General features: G+C 43.1%; 1 protein-coding gene across 10 annotated transcripts in view; it reads right to left on the bottom strand.

Annotated features, from left to right (window-relative positions):
* baz2ba (bromodomain adjacent to zinc finger domain, 2Ba) overlaps positions 1 to 24,702 on the bottom strand; it is a 66,569-nt gene that overhangs the window by 20,519 nt on the left and 21,348 nt on the right. For all 10 annotated transcript variants that reach the window (XM_041943391.1, XM_041943468.1, XM_041943775.1 and 7 more), the window contains exons 3-9: positions 8,821 to 9,003; positions 4,920 to 5,111; positions 4,671 to 4,832; positions 3,877 to 4,073; positions 3,553 to 3,765; positions 2,792 to 3,391; positions 20 to 773 (exon numbers count right to left, since the gene is read on the bottom strand). In XM_041943391.1, coding sequence (XP_041799325.1) covers positions 20 to 773; positions 2,792 to 3,391; positions 3,553 to 3,765; positions 3,877 to 4,073; positions 4,671 to 4,832; positions 4,920 to 5,111; positions 8,821 to 9,001 — 2,299 coding nt within the window. In that variant the 5' untranslated portion in view covers positions 9,002 to 9,003. The remainder of the gene's footprint in view (positions 1 to 19; positions 774 to 2,791; positions 3,392 to 3,552; positions 3,766 to 3,876; positions 4,074 to 4,670; positions 4,833 to 4,919; positions 5,112 to 8,820; positions 9,004 to 24,702) is intronic.

Raw genomic sequence — 24,702 nt, 5'->3', positions numbered from 1 at the left:
GTACATAGACGGCACAAACCTGACAGACTATCATCTGAGTCCTCCTCATCCTCTTCTTCCTCCTCAAGGTCGTCATCCTCATCATCATCATCATCTCCGGAGTCGTCAGATTCCTTGTTAGCAGGGAGACCAGCTGTGGGGTTACATGTCCCAGGGATCCCCACTCCAGGAATTCCAACTCCAGGGATACTAACTCCAGGAATCCCGATCCCGGACTCTCCTCCACGAAACAAATCCACCAGAGACTGTACCAGGTGGTTCTGAGAGAAGCCCTTCCAGGCAGCTAAAGGGTCTGCTTGTCCCTGTCCTTGTCCCAGCCCTGGTGTCTGTCCCTTACCCTTGGGAGTCTTGTTCTTTCTGGATCCATGGCCTGCGGCATGGGGTGAGGTAGTGGGGGGCTGTGACGGAGGCCCAGCCTGGGCGGTTGCTTGGGTCCTGCTCGCCCCTGTGCTCAGATTGACAGGCATCGACCCAGCATCGGAGTCGCACTGAGGGGACTTGCCTTGAGAGGCAGAGTCTTTGCGAGGTTTGGTGATGAGGGCCAAAGGTGCGTCCTGAGTGGTGCTTTGGATGACTCCATTGGGGTGGTGGGGTTCAGGGAGCCCCAGCAGGGCACTCGAGAGGAAGAGGTTGGAGTGATTGTTCTGGGGTGGAGGAGGCGGAGCGGGTGGCATTGGCGATGAAGACAGAGACGTCCTCTTGGGGGACTTGTTCGGCCCCTGCTGCTGCTTCTTTAGCTCAGCTGGGAACGTCTGCCCTTGGGACATGAGAGTCTGGGAATAAAGGAGGAGGAGAGAAGGAGAGAACAAGGAGAGGCAGGGAGGGAGGGAGAGGGAACGGCAGAATGGAAGGAACAAAGAAAGGTTTGGAAAAAAATTAGAAAAGAAATGGGACAAAGTAGAGTTGCTCTAGCTGTCAGTATGCATCACTGTTGATTGTTTGAGCAGGTGACAAAACTACAATGCTGAACACTGGTACAGTTAACTGTGTCTAAGTCCCTTTCTGAGAAACAAAAAGAACATAAATGCAATAACCAAAGGCATTGTACTCGGCCAAGTTCACAAAAAGACACACTCAGTATCTCTCTAAAATTGTAATTACTTGTCTGCACATTTGAAAAGCTCCATCATCATTATTATCATGCAGCTGAGCATGTTTGCCTTTTTTACACTGATGATGACAAGTTTGCTTCAATCTGTGTTTAAGCAAAGGCAGGTTAGACTTTAACGTTGCACTTTCAACTGGATGTGATATGAAGTGAAACAAATCAATTTCACAGACCATGAAATACAGTAACAGTGCTGAAACCACAGGGGGAATTTAGTTCGTTGTAAACTTCTCTATACCGGTAAAACAGGAAAGGGGAAATGATTTTCACAGAATAAGCTGATCTCAAAAGGTTTCGCTTATTGATTATTGTGCTATCATTCATATTTCATTTGAGGAAAAGGCATCTTTGTAGTTAAAGCAAAGAAAAATGTCAATTTTTACACCATTTCATCTGAACCAATTGAAAAACATAAATAATACAGTAGCATGTGTGCAGACACAAAGTGTGCTTCAGAATGGTAATGAAAGTAGAAAGCATTAATCATGTTATCAACAAGCCAATCTTTGCCGCAGTAACCACTGTAAATTAGTCAAAAGCTGTTAATACTTAAACCATCATGAAAGCACATAGATCATAGAGTGTATGAGCTATTCATGAAAGGCAGTTTACACCCGATACAACATATTAGGCCTAAAGCAGCTTTAAGGTTAAATTACCACCTTGGACAGTATGGTGGACACTTAAACCCACAAGATTAAGATGTTCAAGTGCTAACTTGAGCAAAAAAAACAATCTAACAGCTAACACTGTTCATCAAATAAGACAGTACAGTGCACAATGTGGAAAAAATCTTAACCTATGTAAGCACGAAATTAAATTGTGAAGATACTCCACTATCTTGTGCACGAGACGAAGCACTTACTACAAGGCTGGAAGATATCAGTGACAAATGGTTGCAGAGTGCATGTTTTTAACATCCCTAGTGTTCATTACACATTACTAATTGCCTATCTGTAAAAATAGAGTCATTAACTACAGCACACAATGACAAAACAATCACTGCTCAACTCTTTCCTCTCCCAAGGTTAGCACACTCAGCACTGTCACACCGAATGTATAAACAGAAGCTGTTATTGGTAATAACTATTAACATAGATGTCTTAAATGTCTGCTTGCTTTTCTGTGTCCAATCCCCCTGCCCTACACATTTAGTCAAACATGTACTGCCTTCTAATTCAACTATATAAAGCAAATATTCTCTCTGATGTCCAACTACACTTGGACTTGAATTTGCTTAAGGCTGTGTTATAATTTTAAAGAGGCCCTTTGGAACATGTTTCTCTCTGATACAAAACCCTTGCCTCTTGTGAATGGGAAACCGCAATAGCAAATCTTATGATTTCACTTTTGAATTGAGTGTGCAGCTTTACCAGTAACAGCAGCTGTCTGCGAGCTGCTCGGATCTTGTGTTAAATAAATGTGGCAAATGGCCACTGGATTAAACGAGGTGATGGTTATGGCGTGGTAATGGTGAAGAAAAAGAGAGAAACTGCCAGTCTAAGTGCACACTCAGCTGCAGTGGATAAATTCATTACTGTCAATTTGTTAGAAATAACTTTGTTCACTAAAGCTGAGTGTGCAACTGTAGTTATCTTGTCTCACAGCACACTGTGTATATGCAAAGTACTGGTGTCGTTTGTGTGCACATGGTAAAAATGACTTTTATTCAGGTTGTCTTACCTGTTTGAGCCTGAACTCATTGATCTGCGCAAGTGAAGCTTCCAGATGTTTCCTTTTGTTGGATTTTGCAGAGCCAGGAACAGCATGCCGTGGCGGATTCAGCGAGCGCTTCTGGGAGCTTGTTACAGATGAGGTCAAACCAGAAGGTTTTGGGGAGGTAGACGGCGGGAGAGTCGAGCGGGGTGGAGAGGGGACGGAGAGAGGTTTAGGGGAGGAGCAGAGGGAGAGGGGCAGGTGCTGGGGGGAGGATGAGGGCAGCAGTTTGGGAGACGCAGTGTTGGAGAGTGCCTTTGGAGATGTGGTGAGGGCTATGGGGGAGGAAGACGGTGAAGACTCCCTACGAGGCTGAGTGAGGAGTGCCAGGGGCTTTGAGTTGGCAGCCATGCCAGTAGACTGGATCACACTGAAGTGTTGCTGTGGCCCCTCTGTCCGGGACCTAGAGCTGTGCAGAGCCAGTGGCGAGGTTTGGGACAAGGCAGGAGGGGAAACAGAGCAGGCTAAGGGCACAAGGGTCGGGGGGTTGGCGGGGACCTTCTTGTCCTGGGGCTCCCCAGAAAGTCGTCTGTCAGTCTTTGCAGTTCCAGTGCTGGGTATCAAAACCTGGGAAGGAAATCAAACGTCTGTTAGAACAAACAACAAATAATTCATTGTACATTTTAGTGAACGAAGGCACCAAGTGGATTCCTGATTTGCCTTTGTTTCTGTATTCAACAACAAAAAAAAAATGCTTTCACACTTTGTTATCTACTCTCCTGGTCTACCTTTGTTTTCTTCTTTGTCCGCTTCTCAGAATCAGACAATTCACTCTGTTTGTCCTCTTCCTCGTCATCCTCATCGTCATCATCATCATCTTCATCATCCTCTGCTAGGTCTTCCAGATCACTGCTGAGGGAGCCGTCACTCGAGCTGTCTGAGGATGAGCCTGATTCGCTGTTGCTCCCCACACAAGTATCTGCCGGCTTCTTCCGTGGCTTCTGAGTCAAGAGAAAAAACTGCAAGAATCAGCTTCACTGCATCGTGCTGGCTCGAGCATTTCACGTCGCTTTTTTTCAAAGCAAGGACGGAACCCAAATCTCAGGACTGACCTTCTCTTTAGTTTTCTGGACTGGCTTTTCCACCAACTCTGCTGGATTGTTCTGAGGGCTGCTACGGTGACTGTTCGAAGGGTCTGAATTTTTGGTTGGCTTGGCCGATGCCTGAACAGGAGCCGGACTCCCAGAAAAGCTCCCTGATTGTGTGGTGGGAGGACAGACCCCGCTGCCATTCACTGCCCCATTCACCCCTAGAAACACAAAACAGATGTACTGTATTACTAATCAGCTCCATCTTCTCTGAGAACTTTGCTACGCAGGATAATGAAATATCTGGAACTAACTGCAGAATGGAATACGACTAATAAAAATATTGATTTATACATGTATCTCATCAAACATGCCGGCTGCGCGAGGCGCAAACCCAACATGAATGGTTTACATAATAAAAGATAAATTAAAAGATACTGTGAAATTAAAAGAGTGCAAGAAACAGAGATTACGAGCAGGAACACGAGCGAAAGAGGGGGCTGACAGAATGACTAAGGGAGGAATGAAAGTCATTAAATGTGTCTTGAAAAGGAGAAATCTCATCATAGGACAAAGTGGATTTAGGCTGTGGAAGAAGAAGATGATCGAGATGGTGGGAGAAGAGAGATATAGACAAAGTGCCTCATAGAAAAGCAAAGAATACACAAACCTCCACATCACATAACACATATGATAGGCCAATGTTGAGAATTATATGGACATGCTGAAGTTTACTTTAAAACAAAATGAAGGGTTCCTTGATCACCTGCTTATCTCTGGTTATAATTCTATTATAATGCTGCAGATGTGTGATGTACCTTTAGGTGGGGCATGGCTGTTCTTGCCGGGCATCCTGATCTGAACAGGAGTGGCGCTGTGGTTCGGCTGAATGTGAGGGGCGAAGAATGGAGGGAAGCCAATGAAAGAGGGGAGAAAGGCAGCAGCTCCCCGTCCATGGGCTTCAGCAGCTCGCCACCACTCTGTTGGAGAGGAGAGGAGAGAAGAGGATTAAGGACAATTCCCCATTTAGCCAATTGCTGCCCAAAACTCAAAAGTCCACGTCTTACCAGAGAGGGCTCCTAGCTGTGGGTGGGCAGCCAGAGCCGCTGACATGCCCAGGGAACCCAGGCCTCCGAACTCAGGCCTGCCTGCTCCGGCAGTGTAGATGGCTCCGAAGGCTGGGTGGTTGACCAGAGGGAAGGCACTTGACAATGTGGAACCAATGAAGGGCTGCTCTCCCGCTGCTCCAAACAGACGGCCTGAGATGGATCCAAACCAAGGAAGACGTGTTCAAATTTTTCAAAATGTTTTTCAAATGCCATCCGTAACAGATAGTTGTGTATAACAACACACCAGCCAATGACAGAAAGCAACAAGTGGAGATGTGTTCTCAACTTTTGGCGGATTCAGTTTCAATAAACATAGAAAAACTGTCCTATAAAAGAGGAAATAATGCCGGTGTGGAGACATTTCCACTAAATCTGCAAAGACAAAGTAATTTCTTTGTCCATAAAGAAGACTCTGATTCGTTAACACAGAGAGTTTGACTTTATTGTTGAAATTGTACATTGTCTTGTTAATAGTGTCATTTTGTTGTTTCAGGCTACTGCTTGTCTTTCTCATACTGATTAAAGTCCTATATCACAGGATTGTAAGATGTTTGAACGGTGAACTCTAGTGTCTAAAAATACTCGGTTCTAACTCGATTTCATTACTTGTGCAAATTTAACAAATCTTTTCTTCCATAAAGCTAATTTTGACATTAGTGCACAGCTTGTATGACAGTTGTTTATTGCACCTTTAGCACATCTCAGTGCCCTACTGTTAGCTTCGTATATGTTTATTTGTGTAGACCGAGAACATGTTCCCAAATTGCCTCACTGAGCTCTTTTCATGTAAGGACCGACAGGGTGTAAAAACTGGACTTAAACAGCTTTTGAAGGAGTCGCTTCTTATCCACCTGACTATAGAAGAATTAAATACAGAAAGACTGACTTCTATTTGTGTAAGAATTACCTTCAGATTTAGCTTTCACTGAGTGCACACGTAATTTTAAAAGGCAGCTGTACTGTTTCTGAGCACGACAGACTGACTACTGCATCAGGACGATGCTTATTTCTTTAGAGTAAAACATTCACATTTAAACTACAGAGCATTTTGTCATAATCCAATTTCAGCACGCAGCTATTTGTGTATTGCTATTTCTCCAGTTTAGAGTGTCCGAATATGCTGCGCTATGACAAAGGCTGGATATTGTTGGTGAGAAAAAGAAGTGTGTGTATAAGACGTAAAAAGCTAACCTCCTTCCATCCTTTTGGCATTCAATTTCAGCGCAGAAGAATACTTCATCAACATCATCATCGTCTAGCATTTTCCTGAGCACAATCATTTCTGGCAGGGGCGACTGCCACGTATTACCTCCTCCCAGAGTCAGATGCAATTTGGTGTGAGCATATTTCATGCAAATTCAATTTCTATTCCAGAAAAAGAGAGCAAGCCTGCTTGATGCCGCCGCATAAGCCAGGTAATACACATGCAAAAAAGTGATGACTGAAAGAAAAGAAAAGTGTTGTACACAGTGCGGATGAAAATGTCAAACTACTATACACTTGCACACACCACAGAAATGTAAAATAGAGTGACACTGGAGCACAGTGTTTTCTGAACTAATGCAGTCTGGGATCTAATTATCCAGAGGGAGACACAGGAGGGCCAGTTATTTGTGCTTTATACCAAAACACAGACCATAAATGAACACGATTCTACAGATGCATCTCAGAGACTATTTTTAAGTGAGAATCAAACTGTTTGTGGTTATGTGGCGAGAAACAAAGCCTCGCCAGCATGCCAGCAGTGTGAGAGAGTATAGCCCTTTGTGTTGGCTTCAAGGCCCCTCTCTACCACAAGACAGCAAAATCTGCCTTTTGAATGTCATTAGAATATGCTGAATATGTAGAGGCCGCCTTGCCAGCGTCAGCTAGTGGATACGAAGATAAACGACTGCAATGCAACCCCCAGAAACGCCAGCCACAGCATTCACTTATGCCTGGGGTGCCCACCTCTCCCCCACACACCCCTTTCCTTTCTAGGCATCTGCAAATGCCTTTTCAATATTAATGCAGGCTTCCAGAAGGCGAATAATTAAATCTAAAAATTTGAAGCGAGACAGAAGCACAGGAAAGACATACCTAGGATTACCTACTCTCTCTTCCTCGCTCTGTGTCTCTGTCTCTCTCTCGCTCCCTCGCCCTCTTTCTCATTCTGTTTCAATCCTTCCTCCACTCTGACAAACTGCACCGCCTGCTTTTTTCATGTTTGGATGCTGCCGAAGGGGGATTAATTTGTTGTTTGTTGCAGTCAATCAAATTTCCACAGACAGATTTAAGTTAATTGCATCCGTGAGTTGATCCCCGAAGAAGAGAGTGCTACAAGCGCCGATCAGCTTTTATTCTCCAAGTGATATCCTCATCAATGACACGCGCGCAAACACACACTCACTCACTCACACACATGCACAAACACAGTCCGTGCTCATTTTCATGTTCTTCAGCTTTTTTTTCCTTAAGTGTTATTGGCACATTGGCAAAGGACCTTGAATCAATGCCTGCACAGTCTGTGATGATACTATATCACTGCAAAACGTAATTACTGATGTTACCTGCTTACACAATACACTTGACATATTCTTGTTGTTCTGGTTGAAAATGTTTTTCCTTTTAATCATCGTGATACTTGGATGTGGGAAAGCGACAGAGATGACATTAACTCGTTTGTCTTGGTTGTGTATGTGCACAGGCATCGTATATATGTTTAACTTACAGTCCACGCAACGAATAAGACGCTCTGTGAAATGAAAAAGAATTGGCTTAAAGCACAGCAGAAGTTCAGAGCTAACAGCCTGCCTGTCAGCATTGCTTTTGACGCTCAGTCCAAAATCGCTTATCTAGAAAATCTGAGCACACGTAATGGCACAGAGGGATAAGAGGGATGTATAATGCATAAGGAAGAGATGCTCCTAATGGCTTCTTCTTTGGGGCAACACTGACGAGATGGAGGACAAAACAAGGGGCTTTATTTTGCTCGCTTCCTCTTCTCGTAACAGAGAGAAAAGACAACAATCACAGAGAAAGCTGGATATTCTATTCCCTGCTCTGTGCAATCTTGGTCTACGTGTGTGTGTGCGTGTGTGTGTGTGTGTATAGACCTATGAAACAACAGCGAGACATTAAGAAATGAGGAGAAAGAGAGTATGAGCAAATGATTCACTCGCTCTCACAAGGGACATTTGAGAAACACACAGAGATACAAACACATACACACACACTCACCCCAAATATACACACACTCCTCTTTGCCTAATGGCTTTGACCAATACATAGAAAGGAGGCTGGATGCCGTACAGGGCTGACTAGACACTGAGTGGCTGACAAATGTTAAATCATGCAGGCAGAGGCTCTCTCTCTCTCTCTCTCTCTCTCTCTCTCTCTCTCTCTGTCACACACACACACACACACACACACACACACACACACACACACGCACAGTGTCGTGCTGAGCCTGACTCTGAGGCAGCTGGAGCCAGAGAGCTGAAGGTTGTCAGGAGACATGGCGAAGCATGTGTGTGTTTCTCACACAAAAGAGCCCCCTAATTGTTTGGGATTCATTAATGCAGCAGCTTTTCAATTGCAACCCAAGCTGTCAGGAAAAAAAAAATCTTTGTAGCTGGGAGAGAGGTGTATTCACACAGGCTGCAAAATAACTGTATAATTAATACTGGAGGAAACTCATTTTTCATGGTAAAGAAATGAGGAAGATTCTGAATGCTATCGAGACATGAAGGTGACCATATTTGACATGTTTTTTATGGTTACACGGAAACTGTTTGCAGTGTTTTCTGGTATTTTTTCTTCTATAGACATGGTCTTTCAGAGGCAGAAGATCCACAGGGGTAGAAAAAGTGTTGCTTACCAGAGGTGCTGAGGGTGGATCCCAGTGCTGAGGGGCTCGGGGCCAGGCTGCTCTTAGAGTGGGGAGCAGGGGATGATGAAGAGGAAGAGGAGGAGGAGGAGGAGGAAGAGGCCGCAGGGGAGGAGGTGCGAGCAGCAGACAGGGTGGGCGCAGGGGAGGCCAGCCGCTCTCCAGACTCCATATCTGTCAAACACAATCCAATCAGCAGGGTTACAATAGCAAAGCACACCCACCCGTACACTCGCAAACACACTCGCTTAAACACATACACACGAATGCATACTGTCACACCTACACAGCATGTTCGAGCAAGCACGCGCACACACACACATCTCCTGACACTTTTCCTTTCACATCTCACTTCCCCTGAACAATATTTCTATTTAGCCATGCTCACTGGCTCCAAGCCTCCATTGATTCTATATGGGGTATGAAGGACGATGACATCTTTAAGGACTCTAATACCAGACAACAAAGCAAGTTTTACATTTTGACGCAAGAGAAAATACCAGAGTTGCCAACGTGTTCTGCCACAAGACAGTCGCTTTTTACCGGGAACTCTCTCTGCTGAGGTTGAAGTGGGATTGACAGAGGTTGGCGGAAAAACTCGAAAACAAAATGGACAAATAACACATTTTTAACTTTTCTGTCATTCCCCCTCCCTCAGACACACAGGGGCTTACATGTGCAAACAAACTCACATGCGCACACATGCACACCTGTGTTTGACAACCAGGAATCCTTAACACCCCCTTGATAAAAAAAAAAAGACATTTAAATTTAAGAGCTCTTTGAGGCTTTAAAGACGACATTGCTCCCTGAGTCCTTTCAGTTGTAACTTGAACTAAATGGAGAGGCTTTTAGATGACGAGTGCATTAACCAACACAGCAGTTTTCCATTATCAGTCTCACAGTCGTCATGCCAGCCATTATCAACCGACCAACAACATAAACCCTTACAAGAAACATTTGGTCATTCTGCAGCCAAATATTTTACTTACATTATTCAACTTTAATCCCCTTTTGCTTACAACTGAGAACACAATGTGGCTGTGCCCACACTGCTGCTAACTTGTGCAGCTAAATAAATACAAAGCAGTTTCACAACACATGAATTCGTACACACACGCCTGAATGCACACTTCACACAATTCAACCCCCACTGCAGACACACATACACACAAAATCACCTCCGCTGTCTATCACATCAACCTGACTCTTTTTCTCTCTTCTCCTTTTCCATATCCCTCTGCCTGACACTAATCCAGGACTGAAAATCCCCTTCAAAAGCACAGTTTGCAGATTGTGTTTTACAGGCAGGCTTTGTTATTGTGTCATTACACATAAACAGTTTCTGCCTCCATCTCTCTTTCCTTCCCTCTCTCCTGCCACCCCTCCGCCACCCTCCCTCCCTCTCTCCTCTGCAGTGGGAGCAGAGCCACTGATTAAATCTCTGAGACAAAAGCTGCTATCCTCTGAATATCAAGTATCAGCTTTTCGCCAGGAGCAACACTGACAAGAGAGAGGGAGAGTGGGAGAGGGAGAGAGGGAGAGCGAGAGGCGAGGATGACAAGAAAACCTGCTGCAGTCCACGGGGAGGAGGCTGGTGTGCCATCGGACTTGGGCAGCCATGACTGCCACTGCTGCAGTGAAAAGATGGTGGTTGTGTAATTATGAGCAAGGTCAAAGGTCCTTTGAGCGGCCTCTCATGCAAGGTGACAGGATGCGGGTTAAAGAGCCAAATTATCAACCCGAACAGCGAATAAATGAGCATTTAATATTAGTTACAAGAATAAATTTCTGGCTGAGTGAAGATGAACAGTTTCATCGTAATCTTAACCAAAAACTGCTACCTCTCTGCCACATTTTGTTGCATGAATGGCTGTCGCACTCTGTGCTCCTTCACTTCGGCTGTCACCCTTTAAATGTCAGGTTAGGGTAAAAAAAAAAAAAAACATGAAAAAAAAAGGATTCTTTCACAAGATTATAAAAAAGAGTGATTTTTTTTCCATGGTTACTCCTGACAAAAAATGTAAGTATCATTAGAAGTGTGATGAAAATGGAGAGGAGCTGTGGCCCTTCATAATTATCATAATGCACATGAAAACAAAAGGCTCGTGTCTCAGAGGACGAGCAAGCTTATGTGGTGTCAGCTGGTAAGTGAAGCGGATCATTCCCTACCTTTTCAGAGGGAAGGAAAAACAGAGAAAGAGGGAGAGAAAACGAGATTGAGGGGGGGAAAAAAGGATAAGCAAGACAATGCACTCTGATTTTGTTGTGGAAAAAAAGACAGAAGAAAGGAAAAAAGTGGAGAAGATGAAGGACAGGCTGTAAACCATTCCTGTCGTTTCTCAATATCTGCACTTAATGTCTCGCCTTGTCAAAACGTGATGATGTGAACAGAATTGATTTCCCCCCTAACAAACAACAAAAAAGCAATCCCTCCTTTGCAGAGGTGTAAAGCAGAGCTACCCTCCCCCTCATCTCCTCTCATCTCTCACAATCTCTCAAAGGGCCTCTTTCTGGGATGAGAGATGGAGAAAGAAAGGACAGCAGGGGAAAAAACGACTGCGAGGCAAGTCCATCTTCCTCCGACAACTACAAACTGATCACTTAGTGCAATTAAATCTAATAACAATAATAAGATTGAGCTCAGCAATGTACTACCAAATGCACAGCCACAACAATGATTGCAACAATAATGGAGCGCCAAGGTATTTAAGGATCCAATCCTGACTTAATTATGAGAAATTAAAATGGATTTAGCATCAGAATTAGCTTGATTTTATAGGTAATTAACGGCACACCACAGTGGCGGTATAAGGCAAGCGTTATAATCTCCGTGAACGGCTAAATCAATTTGACTTGAACAACACCAACCAATCAACGCGGAGCGGTGCAACCAGAAACAGCAGGTCTCACAGATGCAAGGAGAGGGAGAATTTATGCTAATGGATGAACTATGATTTATAAGATGTGCTCCAGCGGCAGATTCAGAGTCACGTCCACAAATACACCGCAGCACCCAGCTGTCAACGCATGCAGCTAATAGTGGCTGGATGCAACAGCCCTTCAGGAGATAGTGTAGCTATAAACAGCTCCGCGGTTTTATGATTGCATGTGGCCTTCATATAGGAGCCTTCACATGTCAGTATCATCTGGAAGGAGAGCAGAATAGTATAAAAGAGAGATGGAGTGCGTGCATTTGGTGGCGGTGTAATGGCCTGTGCTGCATGGTATGTGGCCTTACATCACGCATTTGTTTTGTAGTGTTGTATGTCTGTGCTGCGTGGATGTAATGCTGCTTGGGTACGTGTGCAGCGGTTTTACGTAAGACTGCTAATACATGAGCCTATAGAAGCGTGAGTGTGTGTGTGTGGATCCGTGTGTGTGTGTGTGTCACGGCCTCAAACTATTCAACCCCCTGTGTGTCTCACTCCTGCCCCTTTCCTCCTCGCCCCTTCAACGCACACACATACAGACAAAAAACACACACACGTACACACAGTAACAGATGGCTGATACTAACTGAGATAATCCGCCAACAGAGTCATCAGCATGGATCAGTGGTAATCAGAGTGTGGACACAATGTCTCTTCTCCAGCCGTAATGGAAGGAGCGCCTGGCGCAAGAGAAGGGGAAATGCATTATTCCCCATGATGCCCTGACCCCATTCAAAGACACACGGTGGCTCCCAGCTCTCTTTCTTTTTTCTTCTTGCCGCAGCCGACAAAGGCTGTATCATCGCTGCTTCCGCAACATTCACTCTGTCCTCTGGATCTCTTACTCCCCGCCTTTTATTGTCATCTGCAACTGTGTCAAACGCAGACCTCCATTTAGCTGTGTCCTGCTCCGAGTAGCTAACAAGAGAAATGTCAACATAGCAAGTGTGTCATGATGAAGGTTGCTGGTGAAGAAGAGGATCGGAATGAGTAATCCACTATTAGCACTTCTTGTTTAATCAGCGTATGGGAGACGTTGCTTTTTTGTTGTTGTTTACAGTTAGTTTTTCTGTGTATCTCAGAACAAACACACTGACTTGTTTTTACCATTTCCAGTTATTTTATTCAGTAATTTCCAGTTCTTTCTGAGAATTGATAATACTTATCTAGTATCCACAAGCTCCTCTGGTGGTTACCAGGTGACAAACTGTTCTCAAGAATGACTCATTACTGAAAGGCACCACACACACACTGGCAGGCACGCATGCAGTCACACGCACGCATGCACGCGCATACACAAACACACACGAAGCACACAGAAAAGGACCTTTCTGTTGCAGTTGTGATTGTGAAAGTGAGATCATTGACTCTAAATCTGCATGCACATCTTTTATTTCTGACCTTGTTCGGGCACATTGTTTGAACGTCCCACCTCTCTTGTTGTGTTTGTATATGTTCGTGTGGGTGTGTGTTTTTGTAAGCACGACATGTGCATATGGATGTGGATTGTTTGTACTTTGCATGCTTGTTGGCAATGAACACTAACCGAGCAAGATCATCTTGCTTATAACAGAGTGCACGCACAGGCTCACTTGACCCCTTTTCTCCACCCTTCATCCCTCCCCTCCCTGCACGCACACCGTCCGCCAGGAAATGACATAACCAGGCGCCTTGGCAAAAATTAAGTGACAACCTTTGTCCAGAGTCAAACATCAACTCAGGGAACATTTAAAGAGACAGCATGTACTGTGTGATATCACGCTGGTTGCAGAATCTGAAAGGTCATAACAGAAATGGTGTGATTTAGTCTAAGGCTGCTGATTAATCATTTGGTCGATAAATTAGTGAAAAATTTCCATCACAATTAGCTGGAGCCCACAGTGATGTCATTGCTTAGTTTGTCCAAAAGCCGAAGACATGCAGTTTATTATCACACTAATTAATATCTCACAACTCAGAAGCTGGAGCCAGGGAATGTTTGGTATTTTCAATTAAAAATTACTTTATTAATTGGTTAATCATTCCAGCTCTATTTTGGTGGTGGTGTAATGGCCTGTGCTGCTTGTGTTTATGTACTGTAGCCCTTCATGGCACTTTGGAAAAAGTACATTTTAAATTCCTGAAAAAAAAAATAGTATACTGAATTGCCAAATAATAAATAGGACATTTGCAAAACTGCGCAAGTGCTTCAAAAACTGACAATGGATTGAGCCGAGGCCTGAAAGGACTACAAAGAGACAGCATGCCCCAGTGTGGCCTGTCTAGGTGACAACAACTAGAGTGACTCAGACCCCTCCCTCGGCTCTGCTCCTGCCCAGTGACAGATGGCAGAGCAGGGCATGTAGGGGATGGGCACCATCTCTCACCCCGCCTCAGCTAGCCTTGGCAGTGGTGCTGGCCACAGGTCTTATTACAGCCACACCACTGCCCGCCTGCCTGCCTCCATGTAACACTGGAGCTTACCACGCTAGAGCCGCTTACTGCCTGCCAGGGCAAAAAGGTAATGATATGGTCCTGTGTGTCGCAAATGGTGGAGCGTGGCGTTAGCACTGAAGAGTTCCCAGCTTCAGTGTTCACTGGGCCCTGTCGTAAAAAAAAAACACATGCGTATCCATGTTGCTGTAAGAGGCTTTAGATAAAATATAAAACCAAATGGCATGCCACACGCATTCTGTATATTTTTGAAATGACAAGAAATCAGCTCTTGCCAAATGGCTTTATTTGCCTTTTCAAGCATACTGTAGATGCCAAAGGCTGGAATCAACACCCCTACTCACCATCCGTCTCTGCTGGGTTCCCAGTGACAATAATGTGATTTTGGGACATGGTGATGACTCGGTGGAGAGGAATAGGATAGGCTTGTCACTTGTGTTTGATGTCAAACCTATGTGTGACAGAATAGTGTTACTCAGCTCAACCAGACATAGCACTACTCCCATTTCCTGGCCATAAATAGAAGAGAATGAGCCGGTAAGAGTGTGTGTCTGTGTGCATGTGTTTGCGAAAGAGTCTCTGCGTAAATGTGTGTGTATGCGCACACGAGCACACCCGTATGCACCATCCTAAGTATCATAAAGTAAGCTCAATAAGAAAATTCCCTTCTCTTATGCTCATTCGCATCTGCATCCAGCCAAAGCTAATTATTCTCCCCATGGTAACCTAGCAGGGTCTTCACATCAAAAAACCAGAAGTGTGCATCAGGCAATCATCCCTGATGAATCTGCCCTTCTCCCTCTGCTAGCCACTCACACTCATCTGCCAGTCTCACTGCTCATTACAGTTTTTCTGCAGACTGAACCAGATCTGCTCGCCACTGGCTGCATGTGTCTACAAGAGTCCATAATGACTTTGGAGCAGTTTGGAAGCACAGAATAACACCATCTCAATGCTTCAGAGAATATAGACACACATTCATGCCTGTGCGTGCGCACGCACGCACGCACACACAAACACACACAAGTGCGCGCGCACACACACACACACACATACACACACACACACACACACACACCACATACATTGGAGGCAAGGTGAGTGTGGTAAACCAATGCCTGTGGAGGTTATTTACCATTTAGATTACACACCGCAATGTATTTTACATTTGCTCTACTGCAATTTTCAGAGCAGAGCGTCACTGTATGTAACAAAGAGTAAAACTGATGATTTGCAAAAAATGTACCCCAAGGCCTGAAACAGTGAGCTTAGATACTAGGTGCACAACTCACTTCACAAAATACATCCCACATATTAAATACAGTAGCTAAAATTCTCCAGTATTTAAAAAGACAATTGCAGACGTTTGCAAAATTTTGCAGTACTAAATCAACTGAAAATGCATTTTTAATATGTCTCATTATTTCATATAACATATTCATATAACATTGCCCAGGTTAGTAGCTCTACAATGCTGTAACTGCTGAATATTGTAATATCTAGTACTTTTTTGATTTGAGGTTAGAGGAAAATAACATTTACAGCGTGACTGATGCAAAACAGGTGAACTAGAGCAAACCGATGCTTTAAAGCAACAGTCACTTAATGTGTTTCAGCTGTAAACATTTTGTTTTGCACACAACCAGACCTATTTCTTGCATCTCAATAGACACCTGTTGTACAAATTTTGCTCTGTGAAATCTCACTCAGATTAAGTTAGTGTAGCCAGTAATGCAAACAATCCAAATGTATTACAGGAAATGTAGATGTAATCTAAAAAGGTTCACTATTTATACTGAAAATGTTTTACTCAGTGCTATTATGTGTAAAAAAGTGATGAATGTTTTCTCTGATGCTGTTTTTATTGAATGACTACATGACTTCATAACATATATTTTACTGTAAAATTCTTGATATTACTACAATTGAACAGAAAACATGTATTTCTTTGTTATATGAATACATATTTTAAATGATGTTATTTATAGTGTGTGATTTTGAGCTCATCTCAGGCTGCAATGCAGTCCCATAAAATTTTACTGTATTTATGATACAAACGGATGGATGGATTATCACTGTTGAGTGTGATTTCCTGTTTAAATCTGAATAAGATATCCCTCATTCTGTGAACTGCACATATTTAAATAAATGCAGGAAATACAAAAATACATAAGACGGAATAACAGGAAATAGCATCAAGATATCAGGGAATATCAAGGAAAGGAGAGAAAGGGAGACAGAGACAGAGAGAGAGAGAGAGAGAGAGAGGGAAAGAGGGGGAGGGGGGAGAATGAGCACAGTACCTCAGATATGCATAATGCAAATGACATGCATGTCAAATGGCAAAACAAACTGACAGTGACAGAACAATGGAATAGCCAGAGAGCTGCAAACCTTGCTTGAGCAATCATTGGAGCCCCTTCTGTCCATTTCCATGGGAAGAAACCATTTCGAGTCAGTTGTGTTCGACTGAAACTTTACTTGCAGGAGATAACTGATATCACTGTGCAAATGTGACAGAATTCAGATAAGTGGTGTGATGGCAGAAATAGCTTATTCAAGACTACCAGTAACAAGAGCCTGGATTGATACTGCCCCTGGAGCACGTGTTGTCCGACAGAATAGGTTGTACATGCACAGTCACAGATGATTTTTCACTGCTCCCGTCAGCCACGCAGATTCCTCCTTCACTGCCTGTCACACTGCCAAACTGTACAGAGCAAATGTATCTGTGAGATATTTAGATTTAACCTCTGCAATGTAACACAGTTTGTGATGATTCAATTAAATTCACCATTACGGCAACCTTACAGAGGACAGCGAAACTATCTTTTTGTTTATATACTTATATGACAAAAATCAACAAAAACAACAGCTTCTCATATCCCAAGAGATGATTGGTCGATCAAAAGAAAATTAATATTAACCGGCACCTACTTTGATAATTAAAAATTAATCTTTTAAGACAGTTTTCAAGCAAAAAAAAAAGCCAAATATTACCTAGTTGCAGCTTTTCTTTGTTTAATGTGATAGTAAATTGAATATGTGCCCTGGTGGCTCACCTGTATAGTGTGTACCAAGTATCAAGGCTGAGACTTTACTGCAGCAGCCTGGGTTCAATTCCAGCCCAAGGCCTCTCGCTGCATGTCATCCCCTCTCTCTTTCTCCAGCTGTCACCATCACAAATAAAGCAGAAATGCCAAAACAAATGTTTGGATATTTTTGAGTTTCGAACACTCTGTCAGACAAAACAAGTAATTCTAAGATGTCACCTTGGGCATATAGGCCTCATTTTCTGACATTTTATAGACCAAATGATTAATCGATTAATCAGGAATATAACTTTCAGATTAATCGCTAATTAAAACAATTGCTATTGCACTACCAACCATAACATTCCAAAAGCCCTTGATTAATTACCAGTAAATCACTATAAACCAACTCCCTGGCACATGGTCTTTGCTGTACCTTTTTGCACTACCCAAGGTCACAGCAGAACCTGAAAAATAATACTGTCCATAGTTAAGGTTACGTCACATTTGCTCTTTCCAGTGTTACTAAACACATATGCAAAATTAGAATTATCGGCTAGGGGCTTCTCAGTTCCTGCATTCCTGAAACTTGCTGTACAGTTGGCTGCTAACATTGCTAAATGAGGAGGCTGCTCACATCTTTGGCTTGATGCTGTGTCGATTATCTCTTCTGCAGCCCCTTAACACCTTTTTCCCGGCCAGCCTCTCCTCTCTCACTCTGCTTTTTGCCCTTTCTTGTCTTTTGTTGAAATCAACATTGATAACACCTGCGACATAACGACTTCATTAAAGGACCCTGGCTCTTTGTTCCAGCACAAACAGACAAATGCTAAATGTGGGCAAACATGCGCTTCACATCAGCTGGTAAACAGAAAACATGTTAGTTGTTTACAGTGGCACAAGATCCACAGCGCAACATGTGCGTTCAAATACTGAAATGAAGCTTAGGTTTTAAAAGCTATTGACTAGTTTCAGAACAGCGATCTGGCAACATAAGCTCTGATGAGAGAAAATCCACCAGCATTAAACTCAACATGTCAATCACTTGTATTCCTCTGTTCAAACGGGTGCTTTACTTAATGTTAAACATGTGAAAATGACTGGCTGGAAGAGAATAGTGTTGTATTGACAGAGAGGGAGGCAAAGCAGCAGGCAGTCAGCCACTCTGTTCTGCTTCACTGCAACATGGGAGGGAGGCCAGCATGGACACACACGCACACACACACACACGCACACACATACACAGACACACAGATGTAAAAACACACATACAGGCATGTACACACGGGCAAGCGCACACTTGCACAAATGCACACACACTGATACTCTCTCTTCCTCTTGCGCTCTCTCTCTCTCCCAGACACACACACACACACACAGTGCAGCAGGTGAGGTGCCAGCACATCACAGCGCTGCCATTTTTCAGTGTCTTGCTCAGGGAGAAGCGCTCTGACATTTTATGAAGCACTCTGCAGAAATCAGCAGCTTGTAATGGCGGCTGGACTGTCACTCCTTTCCACTCTTCACACTCCCTCTATCTCCCTTCCTCACACTGCTTTTAAGATATAATCTCCCTTGATTAGCATAATCTAATCAATTTTATGAAATTGGCTTTTAATTACAAAGAACAATCTCTTCCTCCTAGACCCTGCACAAGCTTTAATTGTCTTTAATATTTGAAAAAAAGGCAAACTGAGGCAAGAGGTAAAACACCAGTGAAAGGTTAGAAAATGCCCATCACACTAAAGTAAGACAAATAACTAAGATTGATGGCAAACGGGTATAAATAACATAAAGGGTATAAATCTGTTTTAACATTATGAATCAGCAATCTAGAAAATGCCCAGGACTGTTATATCAGATGGTAAAACATTTACACGTGTAACTCTGAAAGCTGTTGTTTTCTCACATCATTACTGACCCTTGGAATCATGGCTGCTGATATTACTGTACGTGCTTACTGGAAAGGCCCGATGATTAGAAACCCAGCTGTTAAATATGTTCTCTGCATGAAAAACAGGAATCTATAACCATGATTAACTCTCTGGTATGCTGTTGTGTCTGACAAGCTCTCTGTTGAGCAATGATTAACAGCTACTGACTCTACAGACCGCTGCTAGCACATTAACACAATGTTTAGATTAGGCAGCCCCTCATTGAAGCCATTACTGCTGTAGCTAAGCTAACAGTCGTCCTCAGAAGCTGGGCAACCGACAGCCTGTGGCCCGACAATTTACAACGATGACAAAGCTTGGCAACCATGGTCTAAACTTTTCACCCAAAGTTTCACTCAGGGCCGGCGCATTTTAGAGTAACTCAGAATAGTATGCCCACAGGAAAAAATGTGATTCAACTTGAAATATGTGGGAAGTGTCGAGGCCAAATCTCTCAGTGTAGGCTACGCTATAAACCTTAAACTAAGCCGATTTCATTAATGTGACATTAGCATTTGTAATGAGAAAAGGGGAAAAAACCCTTGGGACATCTCTGTACTGTTACAAAAACCACACATACACAAGCATGCGCATGCCCACGCACACACACAGACACAAATGTTCACACAAACACAAGCAAACATAAACACACACAAACACATAAGCCGCAATATCAGGCACTAATTTACATCCATATTACACAAGAATCGCAAAATGCAGCCAAAACACAGAAGAGGAAAAATAGTAGTATTTGCGTAGGTTTTATAATGAAATATCTCAGCTTAGTCTCTGTAAACTATCAGTGACAGTTAGTAAATCTGTTCAACCTTTACTGATGAACTGAGCAGATAATGCCAGACAAATAAAGCCCGGAATTCACTCCCACTCTACCGCTCCAGACAGAAAGTAGGGGAGGAAGAGTGTGTCAAGAGCAAATCTTCAACAGTCTCATCACCTTTTTTTTTTTCAACTTGCCAATACACGTCTGTGGTACTCCCCGACTCAGAGCTCCTGTGATGCGTGACGACACTCCTTGTTTCTTCTTCAACAAAACAATTGCATATATTAAACTGACTTGTCCCTTTTCAGACAACACAGCAGTCCTGGCAAGCATCTACATGTTGATTTGTTGGGTAAGTGACTGTAAGGTTTTCATTGAGTCTATATTGAGCTGTACATTTCCAAACTGACCAAAGTCGCTTTAGGGCCTGACCAGTGGCTTGATTAGTTTAACTGTTGTTTGTGTGAGGCAGTGAAGTTAGGACCTGAAGATAAAGCTGGAAGCTTGGATTTAAACTAACAGGGAGATAGCACAAAGTATTTAAGGAAGAATGGGGCTCTTTTATGTTTCTGTATAGGTAACTTTCATCATGTGTTAAGACGCTACATACATCCACAATAAGAGCATATTTTTCTGTCGCTTTCTTGCTTGGTTTGGGGCTGATATGTTGGGGATTGTAAATATATATGTCTGACTATAAAGATTTGAATATCTTATCTTAAATTTCTGTTTCGTAAGAAGACACATAAAGATGGACGTCCTGGAAGCTCACGTGGTAGATATCATGTATCAAGACTGAGTCCTTAGTGCAGCGGCCTGGGTTTGATTCCAGCCCGGGCTCTTTACTGCATGTCATCCCCTCTCTGTCTCTCTCTCTCGCCCCTGCCCTTCCTGTCTCTCTCAGCTATCACTATCAAAGTTGAAACGGGACAAAAACAAAACAAGAATATATATAAATATAAATCTTTATATTGAATATAAAACACCTAGTGGTGGGGGAAAAAAGCATGGCAGGTTGTTTAAGAGTGGAAAAAAAGACAAACGTGCAGCATAGCAACTACATGTCACATGAGAGATGTGATTGGGTGAAGGTTATGATGATAACTTAAACAGCAATCTAGCCAGCAGTAGATTTGCTTTATCGGTTTTATTATTAACCAGCCCATTTATAAATCTATTCCAATACCATAAAGTAACAGGTAACAAGCGGCTTGTATATCTTTGCTTTTGGTTTCTATCCAAAAGATTTCTCAGCTATTTTCTTGCTGAGCACTGAGATACCTACAGTGACACGAAGCCTTGTAATAATGTTTGCTGCCCCAAATAATGAAAGTGGTCTATAATCACAGGATAAACACTGCTTTCTGTCTGGATTTACAAGACTACAAAACTAACGACGTGCAACATCAGTGAAGGGAGTGACAACTAACAAAGGTCTCCAGCAGAATTAAACCAGACACGCTGGGGATACTTGGTATGTATCTTAGGCCACAATGGCATCAGGACACCCCAAATGCAACATATTTTCCCCATAAACCTGAAACTGTGTTAATAAAAATCTCTTGTTGAAGGATTAGTGTTTCCTGTTTTAATGAAAGTGGAAGAATTTGGTTGCAATTGTTGTGTAACTTGACAAAATGCTCACAGCTGGCAAGCGTGTAACTAGAGCAAAGCCATGTGTTTCCAATGTTTAGGTAATGAATTAAAACAAAATGCCAATTCAGCGTGCACCAGAAATGACAAACAGGCCACCATTTATCCATTTAACATTGAGCTGCACTGATCCATGCACGTTTTAGAAAAAAACATTACAAGATTTGCTTTTTTATTGTGCCATACACACACGCACACATACACACACACACAAAAACAGGCAACGATGGGGAAAAATACAAGGATAAATACGTTGAAATATTTCAAGTTTCAACTGTATGACACAGAGAAAGAGGCTTTGACTAGGCTTAAAATGAGACCAAGTCAAAACCTACATTTCAGTGAGCTGAGATTAGACCAGAACAACATGGTGGTCGCCACAGTTCGCCTTAAGGCACACATAATGTTACTTTCACACAGTTTGTTTTTTCTTTCTTTATTTCTTTCTCTCAGCCCGGTTATTGTGACATCAGTTCCAAAGCAGTTGTGAAAAAGCTGGACCCAAAAGATTCAGTAAATGATGTTCACAAAGTGAAAATGTCACCGTCCAATCCTTGTGTTCTCGTTCCTGCCTACCTTTTCGTCATTGTCAAAACACAAAATCAGGGCAGGTTATATCTAGCAACACATACAGAATATTACATCTGCTTATTTTTTTCACAGTCAAGAGAAACTTAAATTTCAGCCAATTTTTTTTACACTGGTGAGAAATGTTTTTTATTCTCTTCAGTTCAGTGTGTGATAAAATATGATACTTTAGCCTTGACATACAGAGTAAAAAGATAATAAATGAGAGTCATAAGGGGAAACGGCTTCACTCTACCATTTTGCCAGTATCACCTTTCTGCTGTTCTATCCTGGACACTTTTTCTGCCCCCTGGGGGCAAATGTAGAAGACCCTTTTAAAAGTCCAGCTGTGCCTTTAAAAGAGTTTGTCACACCAGCGATGGGGTGCTTTGAAATGCCGTGCAGAATATCCACAAAGTAGAGCTCCTTTTTTCCTGTGGCATGGCCCTATTTCCTGTGTCACCACACTTTCCCTGCGTGACTTCATATAAAAAGTCAAAATATTTGAGCCTCCATTGTTAACTGTGTCAAACCCAGCCCTGACATTACTGCACTGCAATCACACTCCCACAGGTGGACACACACGTGCCCAAATACACACACACACACACACACACAGTTACCTGTGTTAGACTGAGCGTCACCGTTGTGTCACACTATCTTTTCATGTGAAACTATATCCACTGGCCCATCCTCTGGATCCTAGCACTTCCTTGTCGGGGAACCAATCACAAAGCTTGCCATCAAGCTGCTTTTGTTACCTGATATTACTTAAGGAGGAGCCAAGCAGCGAACAGAATAATAGCTTTGGCTCAACGTGAATGTATGTTTGTGTTTGGTGTGTGTATCTGTGCATATGTCACGACGAGTGGATTCCTTGTGTAGTGAGCCTGAAACCGAAGCTGCCTGGGCCTGTTGTTGATAGCTGTGTCTCACCCACTCACTGCCCCAGAGGGAGTCAGGACCAAGACCACTGCTCAGGGTCTGTCTGTTCACACACATGAAACACAGGCTTGGATTACACAGGGCTCAAATATGACTCATCCCAAGGAGAGAGGGTGGAGGAAGGCCCTCTCTGTTGTTTTGCACAAATGCACACACACACTGCCTGCAATGATAGCTACATCACAGGCTCAGAGAGGACCTTGTGGTTCCACACACCTGCCAAAGACAGATGTTAAGAATAAATCAGAGAGAAGCTCAGACTGAAGAGAGGCTCCGCACTGCCATAACTCCACTAACTCACTACACAGTACACTAACTGGAGAGCAAACAGCTGCACATGACAACATACACCAGTGATGAAAGTAACAATAGCATGCATGCACCTGACATGCATACTGAGAGAGGCTTCGTTGTGTCGGGAGTATTTTCCAGTTTCCGTCTCACAGGGTCCACTCATATTTTTGTGCTTTTAGCTCGGTTCTGTCGCTGTGTGACCGAACTCCTCTGGAGCTGAGGGTTTTTTAAGTGTAATTGTTCTGGAAGAAGCTGAAATCCTCCAACGACAGACAAACAAGTCACAACAAGGCTGAAAGCAGTGTGGGCGGTTTGGAGAGGAAGCACTTTTTTCCGCTGCTGACTAGGTGAATTTCATGATTTCTTCATTTAAATATAGCCGCACTGGGTTATGAAGGATCAACACGCTCACAAAGCCTGCTCTTTAAGTAGATGTGTTGCACAATAATATACTCAAAAAGCTATTTTAGGGGAGGGTGACCTCTAAAAGCACAATTCAAGCACCAACGCAACATCATCCTACATCCTGTCAGTCAGTGTGGCACACTTCCTGGTTCCAGAAACCATGTGTCATAAAGAAGAAAACTCAGATGCATCCACACAAGAGCGTAGCTTTTGTCTCTGCTGGCAGCCATGTCTATGGGCATCTTTTGTCACTTGAAGTTTTTTTTAGCCTTTGTCGTCTAACAGGCTGGGAGAGGCAAAGTGGTCTGTGCAAGTGCTGTGTGTGTGTGTGTGTGTGTGTCTGTGTCTGAGTGTGTGTGCATGGTATGCATGTGTGGTGTTTGTGTGTGTGTCATAAACAGACACCTTTCACGCTTTGTGGCCCAGAAACAGGATAAAACAGTGAGTTAACCAGCAGTGCACTGACATTATCTCTTCTTTGCTGTCCTGGAATGCCAGCCTGCTGTGAAACTCCAAATATGTGACGTCCTGTCACACCACATAATGCGTGTGTGTCTATGCGTATGTGTGTGTGTGTGTGTGTGTGTGTGTGTGTGTGTGTGTGTGTGTGTGACAAATCAGGAAAGGAGTGAGTGTGGGTGTTTTGCTTTGTCTTCCTGCATTAAAGGCACAAGACCAAGTGTGAATGTTTGGGTCTTACAACTTGATAAATCTTCAAAAATGAGGCACCTTGAGGCTCACAAAGACTATAAAATGCCGGTAAAGCAGCCCAAAAGAAATCTAATCAAAAAAGCAGCAAACAAATAGCTTTGAAAAAATCTGCAACAGAAACATAATGAATGGGTAAGTCAGTGTCAGTGGATTTATTTCTTTTTTAATCTTTGATCCAAGAAAGA

Source organism: Chelmon rostratus, chromosome 1 (assembly GCF_017976325.1).
Source record: "Chelmon rostratus isolate fCheRos1 chromosome 1, fCheRos1.pri, whole genome shotgun sequence".
NCBI lineage: Eukaryota > Metazoa > Chordata > Actinopteri > Chaetodontiformes > Chaetodontidae > Chelmon > Chelmon rostratus.
This window is presented reverse-complemented; position numbering and strand designations above follow the sequence as displayed.